Here is a 23,416-nt window from a genome sequence, read left to right on the forward strand (position 1 = left end):
AAAAAAATTGTTACCTCTACTAACATATAAGAGGCACACTCATTTGATTTTTTGCTTTGCCTATTAATCCTGTATAGTTTAGGTAAGGAGCCATGATAGTTTAGGCTAAAGAGGCCTGGTTTTCTGCACACTTGGTAGTAAAGCAGCAACACCCTATGTGTAAAATAAAAGCAAGGCTAACCATTTTGCATCAATCCTGTCCATATCTTTTACTGATTTTGCAGCTGCAAGGAGAGATGTCTGTACAAACAGACTAACGTTTCAGTCACCACCCTATGATTTGGTGAGCATTACCTAAAGTCCAGTTAGATAGGACAGACCTGTGGTTAATGTTGACATTTAATCAACATTCCAAGACGTTGGGGGAAATTCCAGAATTTAGGAGTTTACTATAGGTCGAAAACAGATGGGGTATAAATATTTCCCTGTTGTAACTGTACAGATGTGTTTCAGTAACACAGGTCTCAATACTCTGTTGGAGAGCACCACCTTCTTTGGTACCAATTCTCTATTTTCTTAAAGCCTCGGATCTCTGTACTTTACTTTGGTACTCGCTATCCTTCACTCCTGCTGGGAGTGCAGTGGGTCCCCTGGGTCCCTGCACCAAAGGAGTAGTGAGTATAATTTTGTTATAGAAGCTTAGCAGATTTTTAACTTAGCATAACCATTAAGCCATTTGTGTGTGTGTGTGTGTGTGTGTGTGTGTGTGTGTGTGTGTTTAGGATGAGGTTGTATTCAAATATTAACTGTACTTCGCATCATATAGTTTATTTTTATTGCTGTTTCTTACCATCATGCTGCAAAAGTGTGTTACTAAACAGTGTTGCCTGTGTAATCCCTGCAAATCCTGAAATTACCTTCTAATTACAAATTGCACAGAGATAGGTATGGACCTTAATCTTTAAATATAATCTTTAAGTCAGATTGGTGATCTGAAATTCTAATTTTAAATCCCTATGGTTAAGAAAAATATGTAAAACACTATCGCTTGGGGCAGTTAGTAAAGCAGTTAATGGGAATTTAATATATGGAAATCCCCAGGTTTCAATTAGTGTGCTTTTGTTCAGGGCACTTGTCCTTGTTAGTGAAACATATACACAATTTGCCTAATGGGCATGTGAGGGAGAAATGTCTTAATTGTACTTCCTTCCCAACAAGAGCAAACGAAGATATTTCTGCCTTAAAGTACATCTCAGTAAGGCAACATATGCCTCTTCAGAGCCTAAATCAGATGGTGAGAGGCTGGAGAGATTTCTTAAGAGCACTACCCAACTGCCTCACACTCTAAGCCAAAATCTAGTGAGACATGTCATTCGTCTTCTGCAGCTTCCTTGATGTACTCAAAACTCTGCTTGTCCTCAGAGACTGATGGACTTTGAATCTCATTCTTTCACAAAAGGATTCTGGAGAAAGTCTTCCAGTACAGAGGCAAAGTCTGGTTCTAAGCACTGAAGTTCACCAGTGCTGTCTGAGGTGACACTTTCAATTCTGACTTTACAGAGGCAGTCAAGATTGGTGCTTTCAGTCCTACTAGAGAGATCTTTGACCCCAGTACTGTGAGGTCCAACACCATCAGTATAAGTGGCCAAAACACCCCCATTATTTTTCTGGTCAGTGTCACAGGCATTGTTATGCATTATCATGTCTTCACGATGAGATCTCCTGGATTTTCTTTGTTGCATTATCCAATTCCAATCTCATCTCAACTTCATCAGCCCTGGTGACTTCTTACCACTATGATACTGGGAGTTTCATCCACTTTATCAATGCATGCTCCATTGGCTCCACCAGCATAATGTATGTTGACTGACATGTTTGCATTCTGACTACTTCATCCACGGCAGTGTAGGCTACGTTGTTGACTTTGATGCCTTTGGAACGGTGCCATGTATCACTAATACTGAGATTGCCACACATGTCTAAAGAGATTGTACCACCATTTTACGGAAGAGTTATGTTCCTCCTCCTCCTCCTCAGAATCTGACTGTGATTCCATATTTCCAGCAAGGTCTTTCCAGGTCTTCATGCAGACAACACTCTAGAACATGGGTGTCCAACCTTTTGGCTTGCCTGGGCCGCATTGAGTGAAGAGGAATTGTCTTGAGCCTCATATAAAATATATAATATAGTTAATGTATATAAATCATATAATAATGTTAAAAGTTTACAATCTTGTATGGGCCGCATTACTAGCTGTCCAGGGCCGTGGGTTGGACACGCCTGCTCTAGAATATCCAAACCCTAGAGCAGGGGTCAGCAAATTTTCAAAGGCAGCGTGCCCAAATTTGATCTTTTGACCTCTATTTACATTTTGAGTTCTGGTGATACTTTTTAGAATCAGCAATAGTCCTACCTTACAACAGCTTCATTTATAAAGATGCAGAGCTTTGCTGTTAAGGTAGTGTATAGTAACATTAGCTGGTCTTTTGTTAATCCCTGTGCAGCCTGGCTTTGAGCAAGCTCCCAGCTGCATGTGTGAAGAGGGACAGGGCTGAGCTCCTGCCTCGTGTGCCGGTGACAGTCTGCTCGCAGGCCATTCCTAGCACCCGTGCTGGGGATTGCTAAGAAGCAGAAAGATTGTCTGTAGTCCTTGGCCTTACTGGGCCACATAGTCCTGCTTCAGGACCATCTAGGCACCCATAGGCTGCTCAATCCAGGAGAAAGCCACCTCTTTCTGGACGTGTAGTGCCTAGAGAAGATAGTCCACCAAGTCCACAGCCTCCCTCTTTAATTGGAGTCCACAGAGGAAGAGGAGAATCCCCTTGATTTCCCGCCCCCCCCCATGTGTCTTTCCTGGATGATGCCATTACCCCCAGAGTCTATATCCTCCTCTTGAGGATGATGTTAAGGTTTTTCAAGACTCTTATGTACCCTATTCCAGACTAGTGATTGTAATGGCAAACGAATGTTCAGTGCAGCATCATCCTAAATCTATCCTGAACAGACTGAGCTTATGTGGCAGCAAGGCTTATACCAACATGAGCCTTCAGATGAGGGTGTCAAACTAGTAGCATTGTTATCTCAATATACTTTTTAGTAACTGGTCAGCAGCTTCAAAATTTGTAGACAAACTGCCTGAGGAATACAGGGATGAGTTTCTGGCTGTAGTATCTAAAGGTGATCTTATTACTTGCATACCCATCCAAGCAGTGATCACCATGGTGGGTATTAACATTACTGACAATGGTTACAGGTGTTACAATTAATTGTTCTTATTTGTAGGCCTCCGACATCATAAAATAGCTACAAAATACCATAGAAGATCTCTTGGTTTAAAGTGCTAAACAGCTTTCCAAGAAGACTGAAAGCAGAGTGTGCACTCTGAAAGATTGTTGTGCCACCCTTGGTTCGCTGGGTGTCTGCACCTGAGCGACAAAGAGAAAGCAGTTGAAGCCCCAAATGCAGTACAGAACTAGTACAGCAGAAACCCTTAGTCTCCTCAATAAGCGCCCATTTAACAGTTTGTATGAAGCCTTTTTGTCCAACTTCAGTGACTTCATAAGTCATTCTGACACAATCAAGTATTGTGTACTTACCATTTCTCACCTTCTGTGTCACTGGTTCTCAACTAGATGTCTGTGGCCTCCTGGGAAGCTGCACGCTGTTACAGGGAGTGCCCAAAACGCTTTCAACACAGGGCTAAAGCTCGTAGCCTTAGCATCTTGGGAGCTAAAGCCCTTGAACCCTAGTGCCCTGTGCAGCAGAAACCCCAAAGACTCAGTCCCACAAAGGAGAAGGCTGCTAGTCTGGTACGACTGAAGACCTTAGTCCATCAGGGCCAACATCTAATGCTCCATGGTGAAGAAGCCCCAGTGCGCCATATGGTAGAATCCACCACCCCCATGGGGCCAAAGTCTTGAGCCTGGCTGTCCTCTGGAGCTAAAGCCCAGAGTTCTGTCGCCCACCTCCCCGGCTGGGTCCTGGGATTTTTGTAGCGTATTGGGGTGGGATAGCTCAGAAAGGAAAAACCATTAGGAACCTTTGTTCTTCATGCAAACTCTTCTCTGACAAAGCATCCATCTCAGTTTTACACTGCATGGGCAGATTACAATGGATAAATCAATATTTAGAACAGTAAAGAAAGGGATCATCTCCTTCCCTTTCACCAACCTACCTTTTCAGGGACCAATTTCATAAGGCTGTTTTACATCTAGTAATACCATCTGTATTGGAATTGGGGGCAATGAAGGATGCTTCTTACTAATATGCAGGGAAAGTGTTCTGTTTTCTCTGATTTCCAGAAAGCAGTGTTGTCTTTGACCCATTCTGGATTTAAGGAGGATGAATGGATTTATTGAAAAGATGATATTCAGAATAATCATCCTGGCACGTTTTCCACAGAGATTTAATGCCACCTTTACCATGCAGAATATTTACTTTTACAGGGCAATAAAATCATGGCCATGGAAAATGTTGATTCCCGGGAGAACAGTATGCATTACCATTATGTGCTACTTTGGCTTGTCCTCCATTTCAAGCTGTTCAGAAAGTATATGACAGTAGTCAGTCTTGGCATTCAAATATTTCTGTACCTGGACAGCTGGCTAATTTGGGGAAGGTCAAGGTGCCATGTCTAAAATAGTGTCCTTGTCATCAGACATCTGTTCTTTTGTCCAGATGTAAACCTGAAGTAGAGAAATTGATGATGCAGCCAACAAGAAAATAAATTTGAGGGCTGTATCTTGATGCTGCAACTGCCATTGTTTACTTCTTGGTGGACAGTTTCCAGACCGTACTCTGTGCCACAGAATCTCAAGTTCAACATAAGGACAAGAGTGTGTTCACGTTTGCAGCTGTTGGGAGATGTAGCCTCCTGCATGTGTGAGATTCATCATGATAGGTTTCATGTCAAGTGTCTGCAGGCCTGATTTCACTCAGTATATCTGAACAGATATTCATTGGACATGCTGATCAGTATACTTGCATGAGTGCTTCAGTCCTTGAATTGGTGCTTAGACTTTCAAAATGTATGCATCGGGTGGTTCCTTTGTTACCATCACAACCAGCTATGACTCTGGTAACAGCTGCTTTTTGCAAAGGGCTGCGGTGGAGAACATATTTAAGTCAACTTGACGCTTAAGTGTTTGAATGCCTGAGGAAGTTTAGTTCCATAAAAATGTGGTGAAGTTTTGAGCCATGCCTTGGGCCTGTGGTGGCAATGAATGTTCATCGTGGTCAACTGGGTCAGGTTCTCACCAACAGCACTACTGCTATATGTTGTCAGAATAAGCATGGACGTGCAGGGTTGGCTCATGGGCCAAGAGGAGATCACCTTGTGCAACTTCTATATAAAGAATAGTATCTCCCTAAAGAACTTCTACCATCTAGGAGTGGTTCTAGTGGTTCTGTTCCAAAGCAGTTGCAGTTGAGATTCTATGATAAGCGCCTTTATTTTCTGCTCAAGCTATCTGCTCTATGCATTCCCTTCAGCCCTTCTGATTCCAAGGGTGATGAGGTAGCCAAAAAGAGATCAGATAATTCTAGTGCTTGCAGCAGCTGCCTGACCTAAGACAGCATTGGTATCTGCACTTATATCGACTCTAAATTCAACCATCCATACGTTCAACCTCTGGCTGAGGTTCACTTGTCTTGAAATTGCAGACCAAGCTCAGTCTCTTCACTTCAGGGCATAGAGGATCTCTAGCTGAGCAAAGTGACTCTGCTCTTGAGATGTGCAAGCCATTCTGATGAGCAGCAGAACCACATATGCAGTCAAATGAAGTTTTCAGTTTGAGCAGACTCTTATCAGCTGTCATGAGAGAGTACAGAAATTAGACCTGTATTGGATTACCTATTGCATCTGAAATATTCCAGTCTCTTCACCAGTTTAGTGAGAATCCATTTATCAGTACAGCTGCCAGCAGATGTTTTCTTTTTACATCCATTAGGGGTATAAATTTGAAAGGGCTTCTTTGGGTATTCTGCATCTAATCTAGTGCCTTCATGGGATCTGAATTTATCTTTTGATGGCTTTCACCATTGAACTATTGGCGATGTCTGTCACGATTATCAAAGAGAACAAAAAAGAAAAAATGTTAGAAGTGATTACTTTGTCAAGGAAGGTATCAGTGCTCCAGGTACTTGCTGTAGACCGTGGTTTCACAGTATGCCATAAAAAATTATGTCGTGCTTAGGCTGCAGCCTATGTTTATGCCTAATGTGATTTCTGAAGTCTATTTCAACCAGACTATTCACGTCCCAATATTCTTTTTCGAAACCTCATCCTTCTAGTTCTGAAAAAGAATTCTATACCGTAGATATTAGAAGCTTCTGGTATTTTTACCTGGATTACACACTCTCAGTGCATGTTCACACTGTGATAAAAGACCTTTGACTTGTCAGGTGATGGGCTCGCAAGGCTCGGGCTGCAGGACCATAGAATTGTAGCAAGATTAGGCTGGAACCCAGGCTCTAAGACCTTCCTTCCTTTTGTCGGGTTTTAGGGTCCATGTTCCAGCCCAACTTCACATACACTTCAATTTTTAGCCCCACAATTTTTAGCCCTGTGAGCACAAGTCAGCTGACCTGGGCTCTGAGACTCTGGGCTCTGAGTTCTGTGGGAATTTTTATCAGTATAATTGTACTCTCAGATTCTCCTAGACTTTTTGTAGTCTGTGCTGACAGGACTAAAGGGCAACCTGTTATAGCCCATGTATTTCATGCTGGATGTCTGAGGCTGCATGTACACTGCCCCTCCCTTTCAGAAGGGGTGTGTAAACGCAACAGATCGAAAATGCTAATGGAGCACGGATGTGAATATGCAGTGCCTCATTTGCATAAAGACAGCCACTCGCTACGTTAAGTGCTGCTTTTGAAATGCAATCTCGCTGTGTAGATGGGGTTCCTTTGAAAGGAAGCCCCACTTTCAAAAGCACCCATCTTCCTTACAGCTATTTGCACTTTGAAATCAGCACTTTTGATGTGTTGAATGGCCACCATTATGCAAATAGAGTGATGAATATTCATCTCAGTGCCTCATTAACATTTTTGATGTGCCGTATTTACATGCCCCTTCCGAAAGGGAGGGGCAATGTAGATGCAGCCTGAATATATCAGACTTTGCTACAATTTGCCAAAGGTCTCTCTTCTACAGAGAATATCATCTCCCTCCAATAGGGCTCATTTTGCTTCATTAACTTTTTTTTAAGCAACATTCCTCCAAGTGAGTGTTCGCAAAGCAGCCATGTGGTCCTCTGTGTGTACCATATCTACACGCAATCTCGGTTCCAGAGATCATGCAGACTTTAGCAAGTCAGTTTTTATAGTGTCTCTTCAAGTAACCTGAAGTCCCACCACCTGTAGGGAGTCTTCTGGTAGGATTTACAATGGAATGTGTAACCTCACAATCAGTTGAAGGAGAAAAGATAATTACTTTACTTGTAACTGTTCTTCAACATGTGTTTTGCATGTAAGCATTTCATGACCCTTCCAGTGCTTCAGGTATAACTTAATGGTTATATGAAGGAACAGAGAGGAGGAAGTTACCATGTCCTCTTTATATGCTTGGCTTGACACGTGGCAATAGCAGTGATGCATTTGCCACCTGCAGGTACAGCTGGCAAAATCACAGCTTGAGTGCTCTGGGTGTGCACACATCTGTCATGGAATGTACGTATGTGCAACATATATTGAAGAACAAGTACATGTAAGTAAACATTTTTAAAGTATATGACTAAAATTCCCTTTCCCTCTCATTTGCTCCATTTTCAATTTATTGCATCTTACCATGATTTCTCTAGTTTCCATAGTGTCTTCCAACTTGACACTTTGATTTTTGTTCTGAAATTCAAGTAGAAAAACTTCAATTAAAAACCTTTCAGGCATTGACATTGAATGAATCAAAGAGAATATATGTCTATTTTTTCCTCAATAGGTAACCTTTAAAATTTTTTAATAAATTTTTAAAATGGCATTCTGCATGTTTGACTTTTATTGAAATGTGTAACTTTTCTTAGACTTCTTATCTAAATACTTTTGAATTGTACAGTGTGGTGGGAGTTGAACATGACCAGCATTTGGTAGAATCTGACCCATTGTGGTTTAAAATACACATATATATTAGAGACTAGCTTGGAGAGTTAAAAAAAAAAACAAAAAACACAGGGTGTGTGTGACTGGGTGGGCAGTGTTATAAATAACAGTAGGGTGGGGTGCACACAGTTAGAGAAAATAGTGATTGGGCAGAGAATCCGATTATTTTAGCACCTCACTCTTTTGCAGATCAACAGTTTATCCTGAAAAAGTGTCCTGCCTTACTTCAAGAAATGATTAATGTAATCTGCCAATTAATAATAATGGCACGTAGCCGTGAAGGTAAGGAAGAAATCTTAGTGTTGTATTTAAACTAGAAGTACAGTACTCACCCATTTGCACTGTTGTTATGGTATGTCTGTACTTAGAGCTAGGGAGCAGACATAATCACACTGGCTTTCGTTGAACTAGCACAGATAGTACAGGGAGCAGTGAGAGGCAGCACAGTCTAGCACCCTTGGTATACAGCAGTGGTGTCCAAAATAAATTTACCCCCTTGTCCCCAACGGCCATGAGCCACTGTGTCATGTTCCCCTCCGCCCCCCGCATCACCAGACACCCTCCCCACCAGCCAGGTGCACTCCTTCCCCCACGCATACCATGAGATTGCTGACTTTAGAGCCGAATGAGCCACCTGGGGCAGGAGCCCAGAGGAGCTGCTTCAGCCACTGCGGCCAGGCACTTGTTCCACCATGTGATGGGGTGCACGCACGGAGTGGCCAGAGGGGCATTCCATGTGTGCAGCTCTCCTGAGCTGCATTCGCTGCATCCCACTGCACTATTCACCGCATGTGGTGAATGGGAAGCGTATTTGACACCACGGGTATAGGATTTGGTTGGTTGTACAGAGGTACCAGACTTGAGCTACCATCCAACTAGCCTGGTTATGCTGCTATTTTTAGCGTACTATCTCAATCAAACACAGATACATCTGGGCAAGCTAGAAATCGCACCTCTAGTGCCAAGGGTTGGTTACGCCTACAACAATGAATACACCTTGTTCTGTCTTAGAACACTCCTCAGTACTGTTGTTTTACTGGTTTGATGATCCCATGTCCTCAGTGCCTTGCTGTGGCATTATCGTTAAATAGTACAGTTACAGATCCATTTTGTTTTTAAAAGAATACCAGTAACCTCCCCTAATGACCGTTTTAGTTAATTATTTTTAAAATGCTGCTCTGTGTCTAGGAGGTTATGCAAAAAATCTTCTAAAGCAAACTAGTTTCTGGTGTTGCAGGAATTTAATCCTGGTGCTTCATCATTTTAAGAAGAAAATTAGAACTGAAAGCAGTTGGATTATAATAAATAGGCAAGCTATCCCATCTTTCTCCTTAATGTCTTGACCAACCTATCGTGCTTTGAAAGTACATTATTCTTTCACACAGTCCTTTGACTAATTTAGCACAACCTAAAGAAAGAACATTAACAGGCACTAAATTGTTTGCTAAACTATACAGCAACAGCTTTTATAGCAAGGTGGCCATGAATACTAGGCTCCAGTGGCAACTATTTAAAAGCTGTACAGCATTAAGAAAATGCCATATGCATTATAAGGTATTGTACGTCTTTTCTTATGAACTTATAATGTGCTGAGCTGATAAAAATATGTTAATTTAATACATCGTGTATTGCACATTTCAAAATATACTGGAAAAACAAGCTCTTGTAACATTCATTTCCCCAAGAAAGGGAATTCCATGCTCCATCACTGGGATCTTTGGAAAACTGTATGAAGCTTTCACAGATGACTGTCCAAGGACTTCAGCAGTTCAAGTCTCCCCTTCTGCAGCTCCCTCATATTGAAGAGGACAATCTAAGGCGAGTTTCCAATCATAAAAAGGTATAAAGCTACAGATGATGCTCAGTCTTTTTGTTTTGTTTACATTTCCTCCTTTAACTTGGCTCTGTCTCTCACTAAGCAAACTTATTAATAGTTCGCAGAATAAAAAGCCTTTGTTCAGGCATGCAGTACCTCTTGAGTCTTCGTGCTTTATGTTCCTTAAACTGTAACAGTTGGCTTTACAAATGAAGTGTGACTGTTCATCACAGTTAACAAGGAGTTATGATCTATGGCATGGGAAAATATAGGATAGGCATACAAGGCAAAGCACAACATCTTGTTTACTTCAGACTGTGCCCTCCCACAAAACATAATTTGGAGTGTTTTGTGAGGACATACCTGAAATATCAAAGGTATGTTGAGTTAATTACATAGTTCCTGAACCTAGTATTGAAGAAGATACATTTTCCTATTCTGATATTCCTCCAAAACAGTATCTTAAATGCAACAGTTAAATGGAACAGAAATTTAATTTCTACTTTAGCTCAAGATTTATAATTATTGTAGTGGGACTGAAATGAATAAACAGCTTGCTTGTGTCACCACTGTTACATTAACTAGAGTTTGGTTTTGAGCAATGTTCTTTCATAGTGTGTTTCTCTTTTCAACCAAGTTCAAAATCAAAAGTATCCAGGACATGGTGAGTCTGAAAGGATCTGATCGCCGCAACTTACTCCATTTCCTTGAAGAAGAAAAATATGAGGAAGTTATGGCTGTATTAGGCAGCTTCCCCCATGTCACCATGGATATAAAACCACAAGGTAAGATGGGATGTTGTTCCATTGCTGCATACATACTCCTTGACAGCTGGAGAGTCTGCTGGCAGTGATAAGTGATTTTTAAACACCAATTCCTTACATTATTTATCAAAACAAAAAAGCAGTCAAGTAGCACTTTAAAGACTAACAAAATAATTTATTGGGTGAGCTTTTGTGGGACAAGTCCACTTCAGACCATAGCCGGACCAGAACAGACTCAATATTTAAGGCACAGAGAACCAAAAACATGAAAGCTCACCTAATAAATTATTTTGGTAGTCTTTAAATTGCTACTTGACTGCTTTTTTGTTTTGATAATATACAGACTAGCACGGCTCCCTCTCTGTTACATTATTTATGTGACCTGTAAAATGGCACACTTTCCTGATTTCTTCCTCTGTGGGAAGGAATTAAGTGTGTTGCAGCTTTGAAAGCAACATAGTAATCACTCAGAGGTCAGGAAAATCATAGTTCTTTGGTTGTTCATGTCCGTTCCATTTAGGTGGGCAGGCACTGCATGCCAGATTCTCAAAGTGTAGTATGATGTGTGCATGATTGTCCCATAGTGGTACCCATTGACTCAGCTGTAGAGCTGTGTGGTGTGATGCCTCCACGGTAGCACATGTATACCCCCTGCTAACCCTCCGCCCCAGCCGCCTGTCACAATTGTTGGAGTGTGTCGGTCTTTGCATTCCCCAAGTGCCTTTTCTAGTGGTCATTTCATCTCATCTTGTTGTATGTAGTTCTAGCTAACTAGTGTTTTTGTAGTTGGGGTTCTTCCCCCTTTCTGGGACCAGGGTATGCCTCAATCTCAGGGCTTTAAGCCTGGGAGCTAGTGAACAAAAGAAGCTAACAGATGAGTTTTGCGAGGGAATCCTTCAGGAGAAGGAGTGATTACTTGATCCTAGGGGTAAGTTTTTTGACTGTAGTGTGTATGTTTATATTGTGCTTGCTGCGTGCCTGAAAAATACCCTTTGGTTGAGCTTGTTTGTTTGGAGGACCATGTGCTGAAGCTAGCACTCTGCTAGGCAAGGTTGAGCGTTTCTTCAGGAAGCTTTGATACCTAACACCCATCAATGCTTAAGTAGGGACGGGCTTACACAGGAAGGTCAGATTCTAAGTGACCAGAGGAGCTAGTGAACAGGAACAGCTAACAGGAATTTAAAGGGGGCTAGATAGACTTAACATTATTTAAATGAAAATCAAAACCACCTGATTTGAAAAAAAGAGAAAATCCAGGAGTGTTAGCTTAAAGAGAATGCAGACTGAAGACCAGCAACAGAGTGGGGCTATCCAGTTTATTGCACCCATACAGTATTTATGATAACCTGCCCTATGGGTGAGTCTCAGAGGAGGAGACTGTTCAGTTGGAGCAAAGGGAAATGATCCCATAGTTGAGACTCTGCTTCCAGATGTTGTGGTATATTCTTGCACTGGGGATGCCTCTCGGTGGAAGGGAACACCAGTTATTAGGAAGATATGGTTGTTGTTAGTGGGAGAGTCAATCATCAGAAACGTGGATAGTTGGGTTTGTGATGACTAGGAGAGCTGCATGGTGACTTGTCTGCCTGTTGCAAAAGTTGCAGATCTTGCAAGACATTTACATAGACTTATATTTACTGATAGGGAGGAGTCAGTGGTTGTGGTGTGTGTTGGTACCCGTGACATAGGAAAGGAGAGGTGAGAGGTCTTGGAGGCCAAATTTAGGCTGCTAAATAAGAGATGAAAATCTGAGACCTCCAGTGTAGTGTTTTTGGAAATGCTTCCAGCTCCACACTCAGAGCCCAGGAGATGGGCAGCACTGCCGGGTCTCGGTGCATGAATAACTCCCTAGAAGGGTGTTATATTTGTTAGGAACTTGGGACGCTTTTGGGGAAGATAGAGCCTATGCAGGAAGAATGGGATCCAACTAAACCAAAATGGTACCAGATTGCTGGCACTTAGTTTAAAAACTGCTCTACAGTCTTTTTAAATTTAATGGCCGGGGGAAATCTGACAGGTGCAAAGGAGCACGTGGGTTGGATGGACATCCCTTAGCATAGGCTTTATAAATGGAGATTCTGTATGCCCTAGTAAAGAGGGAGAAGATGGAAGATGGTAAAATATACAGGTAATATCTCATAGGATATGAAAGAGTTCCATTCAGTCACATCATGTAATGGCAGATAACAAAATAGTGACAAGTTTTTGAAGTGCATATGTACAAACACTAGAAGTCTAAATAATATGGGTGAATTAGAATGCCTGCTGTAAAACAAGGATGTTGATATAATAGACATCACAGAACTTGGTGGCATGAAGATAGTTAATGAGACACAGTAATACCAGCATACAAAATATATCCCAAGGACAGAACAGGTCTTGTTGGTGGGGTAGTGGCACTGTATATGAAAGAAAGTATAGAATAAAATGAAGTAAAAATCTTAATTGAACCAAATGGTTACCTAAAATCTGTATGGATAATAATTTCATGCTCTAATCAGAATATAGCAGTAGGGCTATATTACCGCTGCCTGACCAGGAAGGCAATAGCCGCTGTGACATGCCAGGATTGATTACAGAAGATATATGGAGGGATTTCCACTATCTCCATATTGACTGGGTACATGTCACCTCAGGACAGGATGCAGAGATAAAATTTCTTGACAATTTAAACGACTCCTCCTCGGAGCAGCTGGTTCTGGAACCCTCAAGAGGACAGGCCATTCTTGATTTTAGTCCTAAGTGGAATGCAGGATCTGGTCCAAGATGAAATATAACTGAACCACTTGGTGGTAGCGACCATAATGTAATAACATTTAACACCTCTGTGGTTGGAAAAACACCGCAGCATCCCATTCTAGAACTGCAAGACCTCAACATGTTCGTAAAGAAAGCAAAGTTCCATATGGTAACCTTGGTCTCCATTATACCCTCCTGGGATCTTTCATGTTAAAAGATGCGTACTCGCATATCTCTGTCATTCTGACCCGCAGGTGATTTCTCAGGTTCACAGTTTATCCCTCCCGTTACCAGTTTGAATTACTTTCTCTGTTTCATACTCTCAACAGCCCCTCATGTTTTAGAAGCATATGGCGGTCATAGCTGCCTTCCTCTGGAAACATTGGGCCAGGTGTTTCCATACCTGGACAACTGGCTCATCGAGGCCAGATTGTGGGAACAGGTAGAGGAGCTTATAGCCCTCGCTCAAACCATGTTCCTCAACCTCAGCTTCGTGTTCCATAAGGCCAAATCCTGCTCTAGTGCCCACACAGCATAGCGTTTGTAGGACCCTGTCTGGACGAGATGCAAACCAGAGCATTCCGCCAAGTCCTGCTACCAGGCCATAATGGACATAATCAAGCATTTTCAGCTATTTCCCACTACGAAAGCCAGAAACTCGTGAGGTTTCTGAGTCTTATGGCTGAACGCAGAGTATGCCAGTCTACAATAATAATGGTAAGTTTGATTACCTGTACAAGCCCAAGATCCACTGGACAGAGGGGTCACTGTGCCTTCCCACATGCTGAATGCCCTCTGATGGTGGCTGCAGGAACCAGATGTGTACAGCAGGGTACCGTTTGCCAAATCACAGCCTTCCATTTAGCTGATCATGTATGCCTCAGCCCTGGCGTGGTGTGTGCACCTTGGTGACATGAGGACACAAGATACATGGTCCCAAGCAGAACTATCATGGTCTGGCATGCCACATGTTCCATGTCTGCATTCATGGCAGATGTGTTGTCTGTCAGGACTGACACACGACAGTGATGTGGTCCCTCAGATTGAATGTTGCCTTGACCATGTTCTGAAGATGAGTTTCCCTACCTAGATTTGCTCACTATGCAGAGCATATCCTGGGCTCACTAGGGGATGTGCATACCACCTCCTCCGTGCATTGCTGTCTTTTCCCCAGATCATCTTCAAGGTCTGCCAGTCAGAGGTCTCTCTAATCCTGATAGTGCTGGCTTGGCCTTGGCAGCAGTGGTTCACCATCCTGCTGAACCTCGCCATGGACAGACCTTTAGCTCTTCCCTGAGACATGAATAGCAGTGGATGCAGGCAAGGGTGCCTTTACATCTAGGACCTCACCTCAACCTGGAATCCCTCCACCACATGGTATGGAAGCTTCATGGTTGACCTGTGCTGAGGACCCGGTGTTCTGAGTCAGTCCGAGACTGGGAAGTAGAAAGCCCTCTACCCAACCTGCTTGTCAGGACAAGTGGAAGCACTTCTCCATCTGTTCCTTGAAGAAGGGAACCCGTGTGCTGCAGGCTTTGATCCCCATTATCTTAAATTATGCATTGATCTGAAAGGAGTTGTCCACATCTTCAGTCAGGGTTCACTTACTGGCCATTTCCATCTTCCACCCAGGAACCCAGGGAAGCTCAGTCTTAGCTAACCCACTGGTAAACCCCTTCCTCAAGAGACTAGAGAGGTAGTACCCTCATATACATTAGCCCCTACTCCTCTGGGACTTCATCTTGGTGCTTGGTCATCTAATGGCCCTGCTATTTGAACTCATGGCAACATGCTTACGCTGCCTGTCCTGGAAGGTGGCCTTTCTGGTGGCTGTCACCTTAGCTAGAAGTGCCTGAGCTCAGGGCACTAATGTTGAAAATCACTTACACCATCTTCCTTAAAGACTAGGTGCAGCTACACCAACATCCAGTGGTTTTCTTTAAGTTGGTGCCAAATTTTATTATAAGCCAGAATATCTTCCTTGTGGCCTTTCTCCCTAAACCATACGTCAGTAAAAAAAAAAAACACATGCTTCACTTCTTAGATGCATTTTGGCCTTTTATTTGTCGTACAAAGCCTTTTTTTAAGTCCCCTCAGGTGTTCATCTCAATAGTTGAGAGAATGAAAGGGCTCCCAGTTTCCTTCCAGTGCATTTTGGTATGGATCACATCCTGAATTAGGGCGTGCTATGATCTTGCAAAAGTGCCAGCCTTAGCACTCATGATTTATTCCACCAGGGCCCGAGCATCTTCAGCCACATTCCAAGTGCAGGTGCCCATCCAGCACATATGCAGGGTAGCTACCTGGTTCTCCAGTCATACGTTCATCTCTCGCTAGGTGATCTAGCAAGCTAGGGATGACATAGCCTTCAGCAGAGCAGTGTTGCAATTCATTTCCACATGAGTTCTGACCCTCCTCTGGTCATTCAGTTTGGAAATGACCTAAATGGAATAGAGATGAGCAATGACTTCAAGAAAAAAATGTTGATTACCCTTCATAACTGTTCTTAAAGATGTGTTGCTCCTGTCCATTCCATACGCTGCCCACCTCCACTGCATTGGAGTGTTCCTGGAAGAAGGAAATGAGAGGGCAGAGGGTTGTCAGGGGTATATATGCCCCATGCTGCTTCAGGGGTCTCCATGGACTCCAGTGGATGCTGCTAGGGGAGAAACCTTCTGATAGTCATAGAAGTGGAATGGACATGAACAACACATCTCAAAGAACAACAGTGACTAGAAGTAAATAACCAATTTTTATGGTTCCCAGAACTGTAATTTAGCCCCCTTGCTCGTAAGTGGTATTTTATAATATGAAAGTTTGTTATTTCTCCTCATTCTGTTAAAGTATTCTAAATAAGACTATTTAAAGATGTTGATGAAAGTCTTTATTCTTGCAAATATTTACGAATTCTTTTCTGTTGAGTTCACTGGAAAACTTGTATGATTACACTCACAATTGTATCTCTCACTGAAGTAATGTTTAATTCAAAAAATAAATGTGAAATTGATTATACTTCCATTTAACCATTGTTCATTAACTTTTCTTTTCCCTTAGTTTTGGATGATGAAGACAGCAACAATATTACAGTGGGATCGCTAGTCACTGTTTTGGTTACATTAACAAGGCAAACAATGGCAGTAAGTAGACAACATATGACTTTTGATTACTTTCAAATGTGTTGCAATAACCTAGAATTTTTGTTTGGGGCTGATTTCTTGTTAATTTTTATGGTAATTGATTTTAAGACACCATTCTTAAACTCTTCTGTTGTCAAAACAGCCTCTGTTCCTCAAGGGTTTTGTTTCATGTTGGAAAGCTGACAATTAATTCTGTTTACTACACTAGTTAGATTCAATGGAATATCTTGTTCTGAAAAGGTTATGGAATAACTTTACCCTTAATAGGCTGGCTGATAGCTTTTGCACTAGTTCACATTGAAAGTTCCAGTGGTAGTGCTTGTCATGAGTTTAATAGCAATAATAGAGTTAGTTTAATAGATTAAATAGCAAAGGTACATCTTTTAAAAGAAGATAAAAAGTTGCAGCTTATTTTTGTTTGGTGGCCATAGCACATAGATAAGAGTCTAGTCTTGCAACAGGTGCACACTTATAGAAGAATCATAGTGACAAGAGAAGTTTCCATAAAAATAATTCAGCTGAGTACAGAAGATGTATATGTAACGGATCACCTTTCTGGCTAGTCTAAGCCATGTGAAAACAGGCTGAATTTGGGCACCAGGTAGCCTACTTTGAAGGGGAAAACAAGCCAAACCTCAATCATCTAAATTTGGCTGATGTATTTTTGTCTTCATAAATATCCCATTTCCTAGACAATACTCAATTTTTTCTCCAAATCTGAAGATTAAAACCTGCAGTCTTAAGGCCTGGCATACACTTAAACCTTAGGTTGACATAATCATGGTGCTCAGGTAGGAGGAGTTCCTGTGTTGTTGACCTAGCTACCATTGCTCAGGTAGGAGGAGTTCCTGTAGACACAGTAAAATGTCTTTTCTCAATGTTTTGTGTACTACAGTTTGCAGTGTCATAGCTACAGCACTATAGCACCCATTGTGTAGACCTGGTATATGAAAGATGACCTGTGATTGGACTTACAAAAACCCACTTATTTCTGAAAACTATTTTGATTGATTCTGAAATTGAAATTGTTCCATGAGACAGATAACATCACTATGATTGATATGCCAATACCAATTCTGGTCTCTCCAGAAATACACAAAACAAACTGCGGTTTTCCAGAAAAGTCTTTAAAACCAACTGTTTGCCGGAGAACCCTTCTTCCGTAAAGCCTTCCATCAGTGGATTTTCTGAGCCAGAGCTCCTAGCACTCCATTTTTCTCTATCTGCGAATGTTTTTTGATGAATTTATGGTACTCTGTCTCAAAGTGTTGCCATTAGTCATTAGCCACCATCAGAAATAATTAGCTTCCTCTCACATCCATCACATCTTTGTTAGCCTCTTGGATAATTTGCTAGCTGACATTTTTTCTTTAGTTGGTGTCTTTCCCAGTCAAAGCTTCTTGTTGCAGGAGGCTGGCTGTAGTTGCTAATTTTTGAAGTAGTATTTCTGATAACTTGGAAACACTAATCTTCAGCATTTGTTGATATTTCAACCAAAGATTTAATATCGCACAATGTCCCCGAGAATTGTACAACTGGCTAAGCACAAAGATAGAAAAACCCATCCTCATTGAGAGCTGCCCCAGTTTTTCCTTTTTCATAGACCAGCTTAAAGCACACGTGTTTATCTTTTTTTTGGTGAACCGAGTTTTTAAATATTGGTCAAAGACTTACTCGCTGATTAAACAGCCATTCAAACATGACTCTCACTTGTAGTGGCTAAAATATTTCATATGATTGCTGTCCAGCACTGACATTGATCTGTGAAATGGGTCAGTGGTATGTGCCCAGCTTCAAATAGGTTTTCATGTCACAAAAATTCCCAACGGCTGGCATTTTCATTATTATTTGTCTTACTGTAGCATCTGACCTACATGAGGACTCTCGCATTTGGCATTGTACAAACACAGAACAAAAGGTCCAAAGAGCTTCCAAACGAAGTGTGAGACAACAGATGGAAATGGGCAGATGAGGAATACAATGAAACAGTATTGATCAGTAGGGTAGGCAGTGGTATCTGCACACCAGTTACCTCCTGCTGGCAAAATAAAGACTTCAGGAGAATAAATCCTTTTGTTTGAAACATGTGTGCATCTTCTAGTTTTCAGGCAAGAGGGGCAAATCACCAGTCACTCTTGGTTGTGGGGAAGGGTGGACCTGTTCTGGGGATGAATCAGGGTTGTATAGTAAAATAAGCTGCTGTCTGTAAGATCCCTGTGTCATTGGTGCAGAACCTGGAATGTGTAGTGAATAAGGCAAAGTACTGTAGAAACTGAAGGGAAAGGGTCTCATGTCCCGAGGAGCTGGATTCTATCCCTCACTGTGCCACAGAATTCCATGCTTTTCCTGTGTGGCCACTAATTGTGTACGTTCTTTTCTTGTCACCAAGTATGGTACCTTTGTTTTGAGAGAAACTGAGCACGCGCAACTCCAACTCAAGTCCATGAGAACTGTGCTTGAACATGTTAAGTGCTATACAGTGTTATGTCGTATGAAATCCCAGGTCCTTAGTGTTTCGACTGGGTGCCTAAAATTGGTGGATGCTTTTGATCTTATTCTTTCTATAGCCTAGCTTTCGATCTTTAAAAAGGGGGTAATACCCTGCTATCATCTCTGAGTGGGTTTGTGATGATAGCTTGATTAATGTTTGAAGCACACAAATTGTAACAATGAGCTCCATAGGAAAATCTCTGGAGAAAATCAATTCTGTCTTCAGAATGGGGTTTGAATTATGTGTAAATAAAGCCTAGGGCCCCTTTTCAAACAGCTGGAGGACATTGATTTTGCTGATGTTGTCACCCTCTTTTCACATCAACATGAAAGCATGGAAGAAGTAGTTGCAATGCTAGGCAGAACTGCCTCAGTGACTAGACTGAGCCTTAATAAGGGAAAGACCAAGGCAATGAAGACCAACCAGTCCAACAGCAACACCATCACGCGTGGAGGGGATGACACGGAAGAAGTGGAGCAGTTCAGCTACTTGGGGAGTATTATGGGCAGAGACAGAGGAATGAACAAGCATATTAGAGCCAGGATAGGAAAAGCAGCAGCTGCATTCAAGACTCTTGGTCCCATCTGGAGTTCACAAGTAAAAGCTGCAAAGACGAAACTGCGGATCTTTAATACAAACTTGAAGCATATGCTTCTGTATGGAAGCAAGACCTGGCATACTAAAGAAATCTTCAAATCACAAGCTGCAGACATTCATAAACAGATGCCCGAGGTACATCCTTCACATCAAACAGCAAGAGTTTCACAAATGAGGAGCTTTGGAATATAGCAGGACAAAAGCCACTTGACGTTCAAATCAAGAGAAGGAAGTGGGGATGGTTAGGTCACTCTCTCAGAAAACCATCATCCAGTATAATTTGTCAAGGTCTCACATGGAACCTGCAAGGAAAACACTGAAGAGAGAGACCTCCAGCAACTTGGAGAAGATCTACTGACGTTGAAGACAGCAGCTGGGGTACTCCTGGAGTCAGCTGGAAGTTTTGTTTTGAGTCAGAGTGAAGTGGAGGAGACTTGTGGATGGCCGATGCTCCATTTAGAGTACCAGGGTGTTTTTAAGTCAAGTAAGTCAAAGCCTAGGGCCACACATTGTGAGGAGAATGATACAAAGTATTGGATAGCTGATGCCTCAGCAGCGCATTATTCATTTTGTGCTCTGAATCCGGTGAGACACGGGCCCTGTGGTACACGGTGGTATGTGATCATGAAATTAAAGATTTTTTTTCATAGTGCACTCTCACAAGGGGGCTGAATTTAGGCTGTACAGACAATATTCTCACATTTTCTAACTTCTGAGTGCTTGACTTTCTAAACTTAATGCTTAAAATGGCTCTGTGTAGTTTTTGTATTGTTTGTATGAAATAAAATTTGAGGAAGTTGAATACCTGGTAGATTTGGAATAATTGTATTTTCCTAACGTACAACATGTAACAGTATAGCAAGTTAAATGAATTTTGCTATGCACTATAATCTTGACATTTTCAATGCACCGAAATGTAAAATTTAGTCAATTTTGCTATTGCTACTGTGTCGAAAACAACTCTTTAAACAATGTATTTACATTTCTCATGGTTAAAAACTAAACAGATAATAGCTTCTAAAATTAGAATGTGTACTGGCAACCCAAATTATTTTATGTAAGCTATGTGCATTTATGATATTGCCCTGAATTTTTGTGCCACATAACTGGTATTGTGCTGTGTATGTAACAACTGAAAAATACTTCTCCGCCTAAGATGCTTCTGTTCCTCTAGAGAGAGGCAGGTAAAAAGTATTACGTTTTGCTAATCTAAACATTGATATTTCTGGCTTGATTTGTGCTCCATGAATGACAGGCTAGATATGGAGTTCCTGTGTCTTAATATTCATGTGCCTTGGAAAGAATTTGCATTTTACTACTACTGCTTCATTTTGTGGTACAGAATTTTCACAGTTTCTAGTTTAATTAAATCTTTCAGTGCAAGACAGCACTGTGATTATTTTGAATATTTTTGAAATAGATGAACTATGCAAGTATTGGTAAAATCCTCTACAAAGGGTTGAATTTTTACTTAATCTTTTCAGCGCTGGTGAATTAGTGTCTTATGATTGTCACTGGAAATGGAATTCTAAATAATGAACAAAATCTCTTAAGATTTAAATTAAATTTTTGTTTTAGTATATGTGACATTGTAATTGTCTCTAAGTATCCGTGCTTGATGACACTAAGATTTCATCTTTCTTCCTTTATCAGGAAGTGTTTGAAAAGGAACAGTCCATCTGTTCAGCAGAAGAGCAACCTGTGGAGGATGGGGTAAGCTGAGAATTTGTCTATATCACAGTGCCTTTGCTTTCTAGTTGAAGAAATGAATCTTCACTGAGATTTTGAATGAGTCATTCATGTACTCGTGATATAGCTGGTCACAAAGTCCTATACAAATATCCAGTATAACATAGCTTTTAAAGTAATATATCTTAAAACATTTGAAGTACATGAAGATTGCGTCTGAATATAAATATTTACTGTGGTTTAATCAGCCTACACTTTGACCACCATATTTCCTTACAGCAAGGAGAGGCCAACAAAATTAAGAACAGAGGATGGCAACAAAAGAATAAAGGAGCCAAAAAGGCATCAAAAACAAAGAAAAAAAAACCTTTGAAAAAGAAGCCTGCTCCTCCATCATTGCAGCAGCCAAAGCCACAGAAGCAAAAGCAAGCTAATGGGGTATTACATTGAAAGATTTTTTTAAAGCCAGAAGGGACTGTTAATTCATCCAGGCGTGGGGTGGGCAATAATGTTTGATGGGAAGGACACGCCAAGAATTTGGCAAGTGATCGAGGGCTGAACTCTTCCTTGATATTAATGAAGGATGTGAGGGATCTGGGATGGAGTTTAGGTGTAGAAGAGACCTTGGGGTAAAGGACTGAGATGCAAGAGAGTGTGGGGGGGTGGGTCTGGGAGGTAGTTTGGGTGAAGGAGGCACTTGTGACCTGAGATGGGCTGGGGTGAAGGAGTGGGTGCAGGGGCTAGGGCTGTACTTAAGGCAGGAGGGGGTTGTGACCTGGGGCCGGGGATTGGAGTGCAGAGTCTGGGAGGGGGCATAGGTATGGGAGGGGGCACAGAGAGTTTGGGTTACGTGGGGGCAGAAGTGAGGGCAAAATGTTGGGGGAGGGAGGGGCTGGAGTACCAGTGGTAGATTCTGGCCAAGAAACTTACCTGGTAACTCCTGGTCAGCAGCCCAGCGATTTCTCAAGCAGGCTCCCTGCATGTCTGGTCATAACAGGGGCAATTTGTTTCTGAACAGCTACAAGCCTGAGGAGAAGCGGGTGATGTCGCACAGTGCCTGTGCTTCAGATATGCAGTTCCCATTGGCCAGAAACCAGCCAATAGGATTGTGCTGGTGGGGACAGGGGAAGTGCATGAAGCCTCTCCCTCCTTCCCCCAAGCTCACAGCTGTTGTAAGATAAACAGGGCCCTAAAGCTGCTTTTCAAATGTGGGGCGAATGGTGCAGCAGGGAGCTGTTCCTAATATAGTTAGGGGTTTTTTTTTTGCTCTCCTTAGCCCTGGAAGCCTTAGTTTTTTGTTTTGTTTTTTTTTTTAACTTGGTGGTGTCTTTAGTTTCCCATATTAATTTCTACACAGCCATAACTTTTAATTTATTTCAATTGCTAACAGTATCCCCTTTTTTCATCTGTTTTATGTATGATTGCTGCCTTATCTTTTCCACTGAACCAGGATGGAATTTGACCCAAAGTATTTCTTCATGGTAGCATGGTGTTGTGGTACTTCAGTGCATGAGACCTTCACCTGGACCTCCCCAGAAAAACTCAGAGCCCTGTACCAAGCCGTGATGTCTGCATATGCTCTTCCACCTCCCCCACACCCCCAGAGCAGATTGAGATGTCTGCACCCCGATTGTGCAACACAGGACCCTGGTACTCTTGAACGAATTCTGCACCAACTAATTAAAATTGTTAAAATTCTTCAGAGTTCTGCATATATAATTGTCAATATACCACAGAAACACAATAATATAATTACACCTTTTTCAATTATTTTTGTAGTTTATTTTAAAATACTTGCCAGCAAATAATTGAAATCGATGTGATTATATTTTTTCACAAACAAAATCTGCAGAATTTTAAAATAGTGTGTGCAGAATTATTTTTTGGCCCAGTGTTCCCTCGAGAGCATAAACAGTGGACAAATATACCTGGCAATAAGTGTTTAGGTACTGCTGTCTCTTACATCATAATTTTTTCGTACTGTGGGGTGTTTCATTCCCTCTGTATTTGAACCACAAATAGTCATGAAATCTGTTTTACATTTCATCCAAAGACACTTTCTGAAACAATGGAATACCAACATGGCATTTCAATGTCAAATATTAGACTTCAAGTGAGACTGAAGAATCCATGACCGTCAGAGTTGGAGTAC

At 41.7% G+C, this 23,416-nt stretch overlaps 1 protein-coding gene across 1 annotated transcript in view; it reads left to right on the plus strand.

The window, feature by feature from the left end:
- Positions 1 to 23,416, plus strand: part of SEC63 (SEC63 homolog, protein translocation regulator) — a 94,893-nt gene that overhangs the window by 56,939 nt on the left and 14,538 nt on the right. Inside the window, exons 11-16 of the mRNA XM_074990781.1 lie at positions 8,221 to 8,313; positions 9,717 to 9,871; positions 10,485 to 10,632; positions 16,405 to 16,487; positions 21,229 to 21,288; positions 21,544 to 21,702. Of these exons, the coding sequence (XP_074846882.1) occupies positions 8,221 to 8,313; positions 9,717 to 9,871; positions 10,485 to 10,632; positions 16,405 to 16,487; positions 21,229 to 21,288; positions 21,544 to 21,702 (698 nt within the window). The remainder of the gene's footprint in view (positions 1 to 8,220; positions 8,314 to 9,716; positions 9,872 to 10,484; positions 10,633 to 16,404; positions 16,488 to 21,228; positions 21,289 to 21,543; positions 21,703 to 23,416) is intronic.

Source organism: Carettochelys insculpta, chromosome 3 (genome assembly GCF_033958435.1).
Source record: "Carettochelys insculpta isolate YL-2023 chromosome 3, ASM3395843v1, whole genome shotgun sequence".
NCBI lineage: Eukaryota > Metazoa > Chordata > Testudines > Carettochelyidae > Carettochelys > Carettochelys insculpta.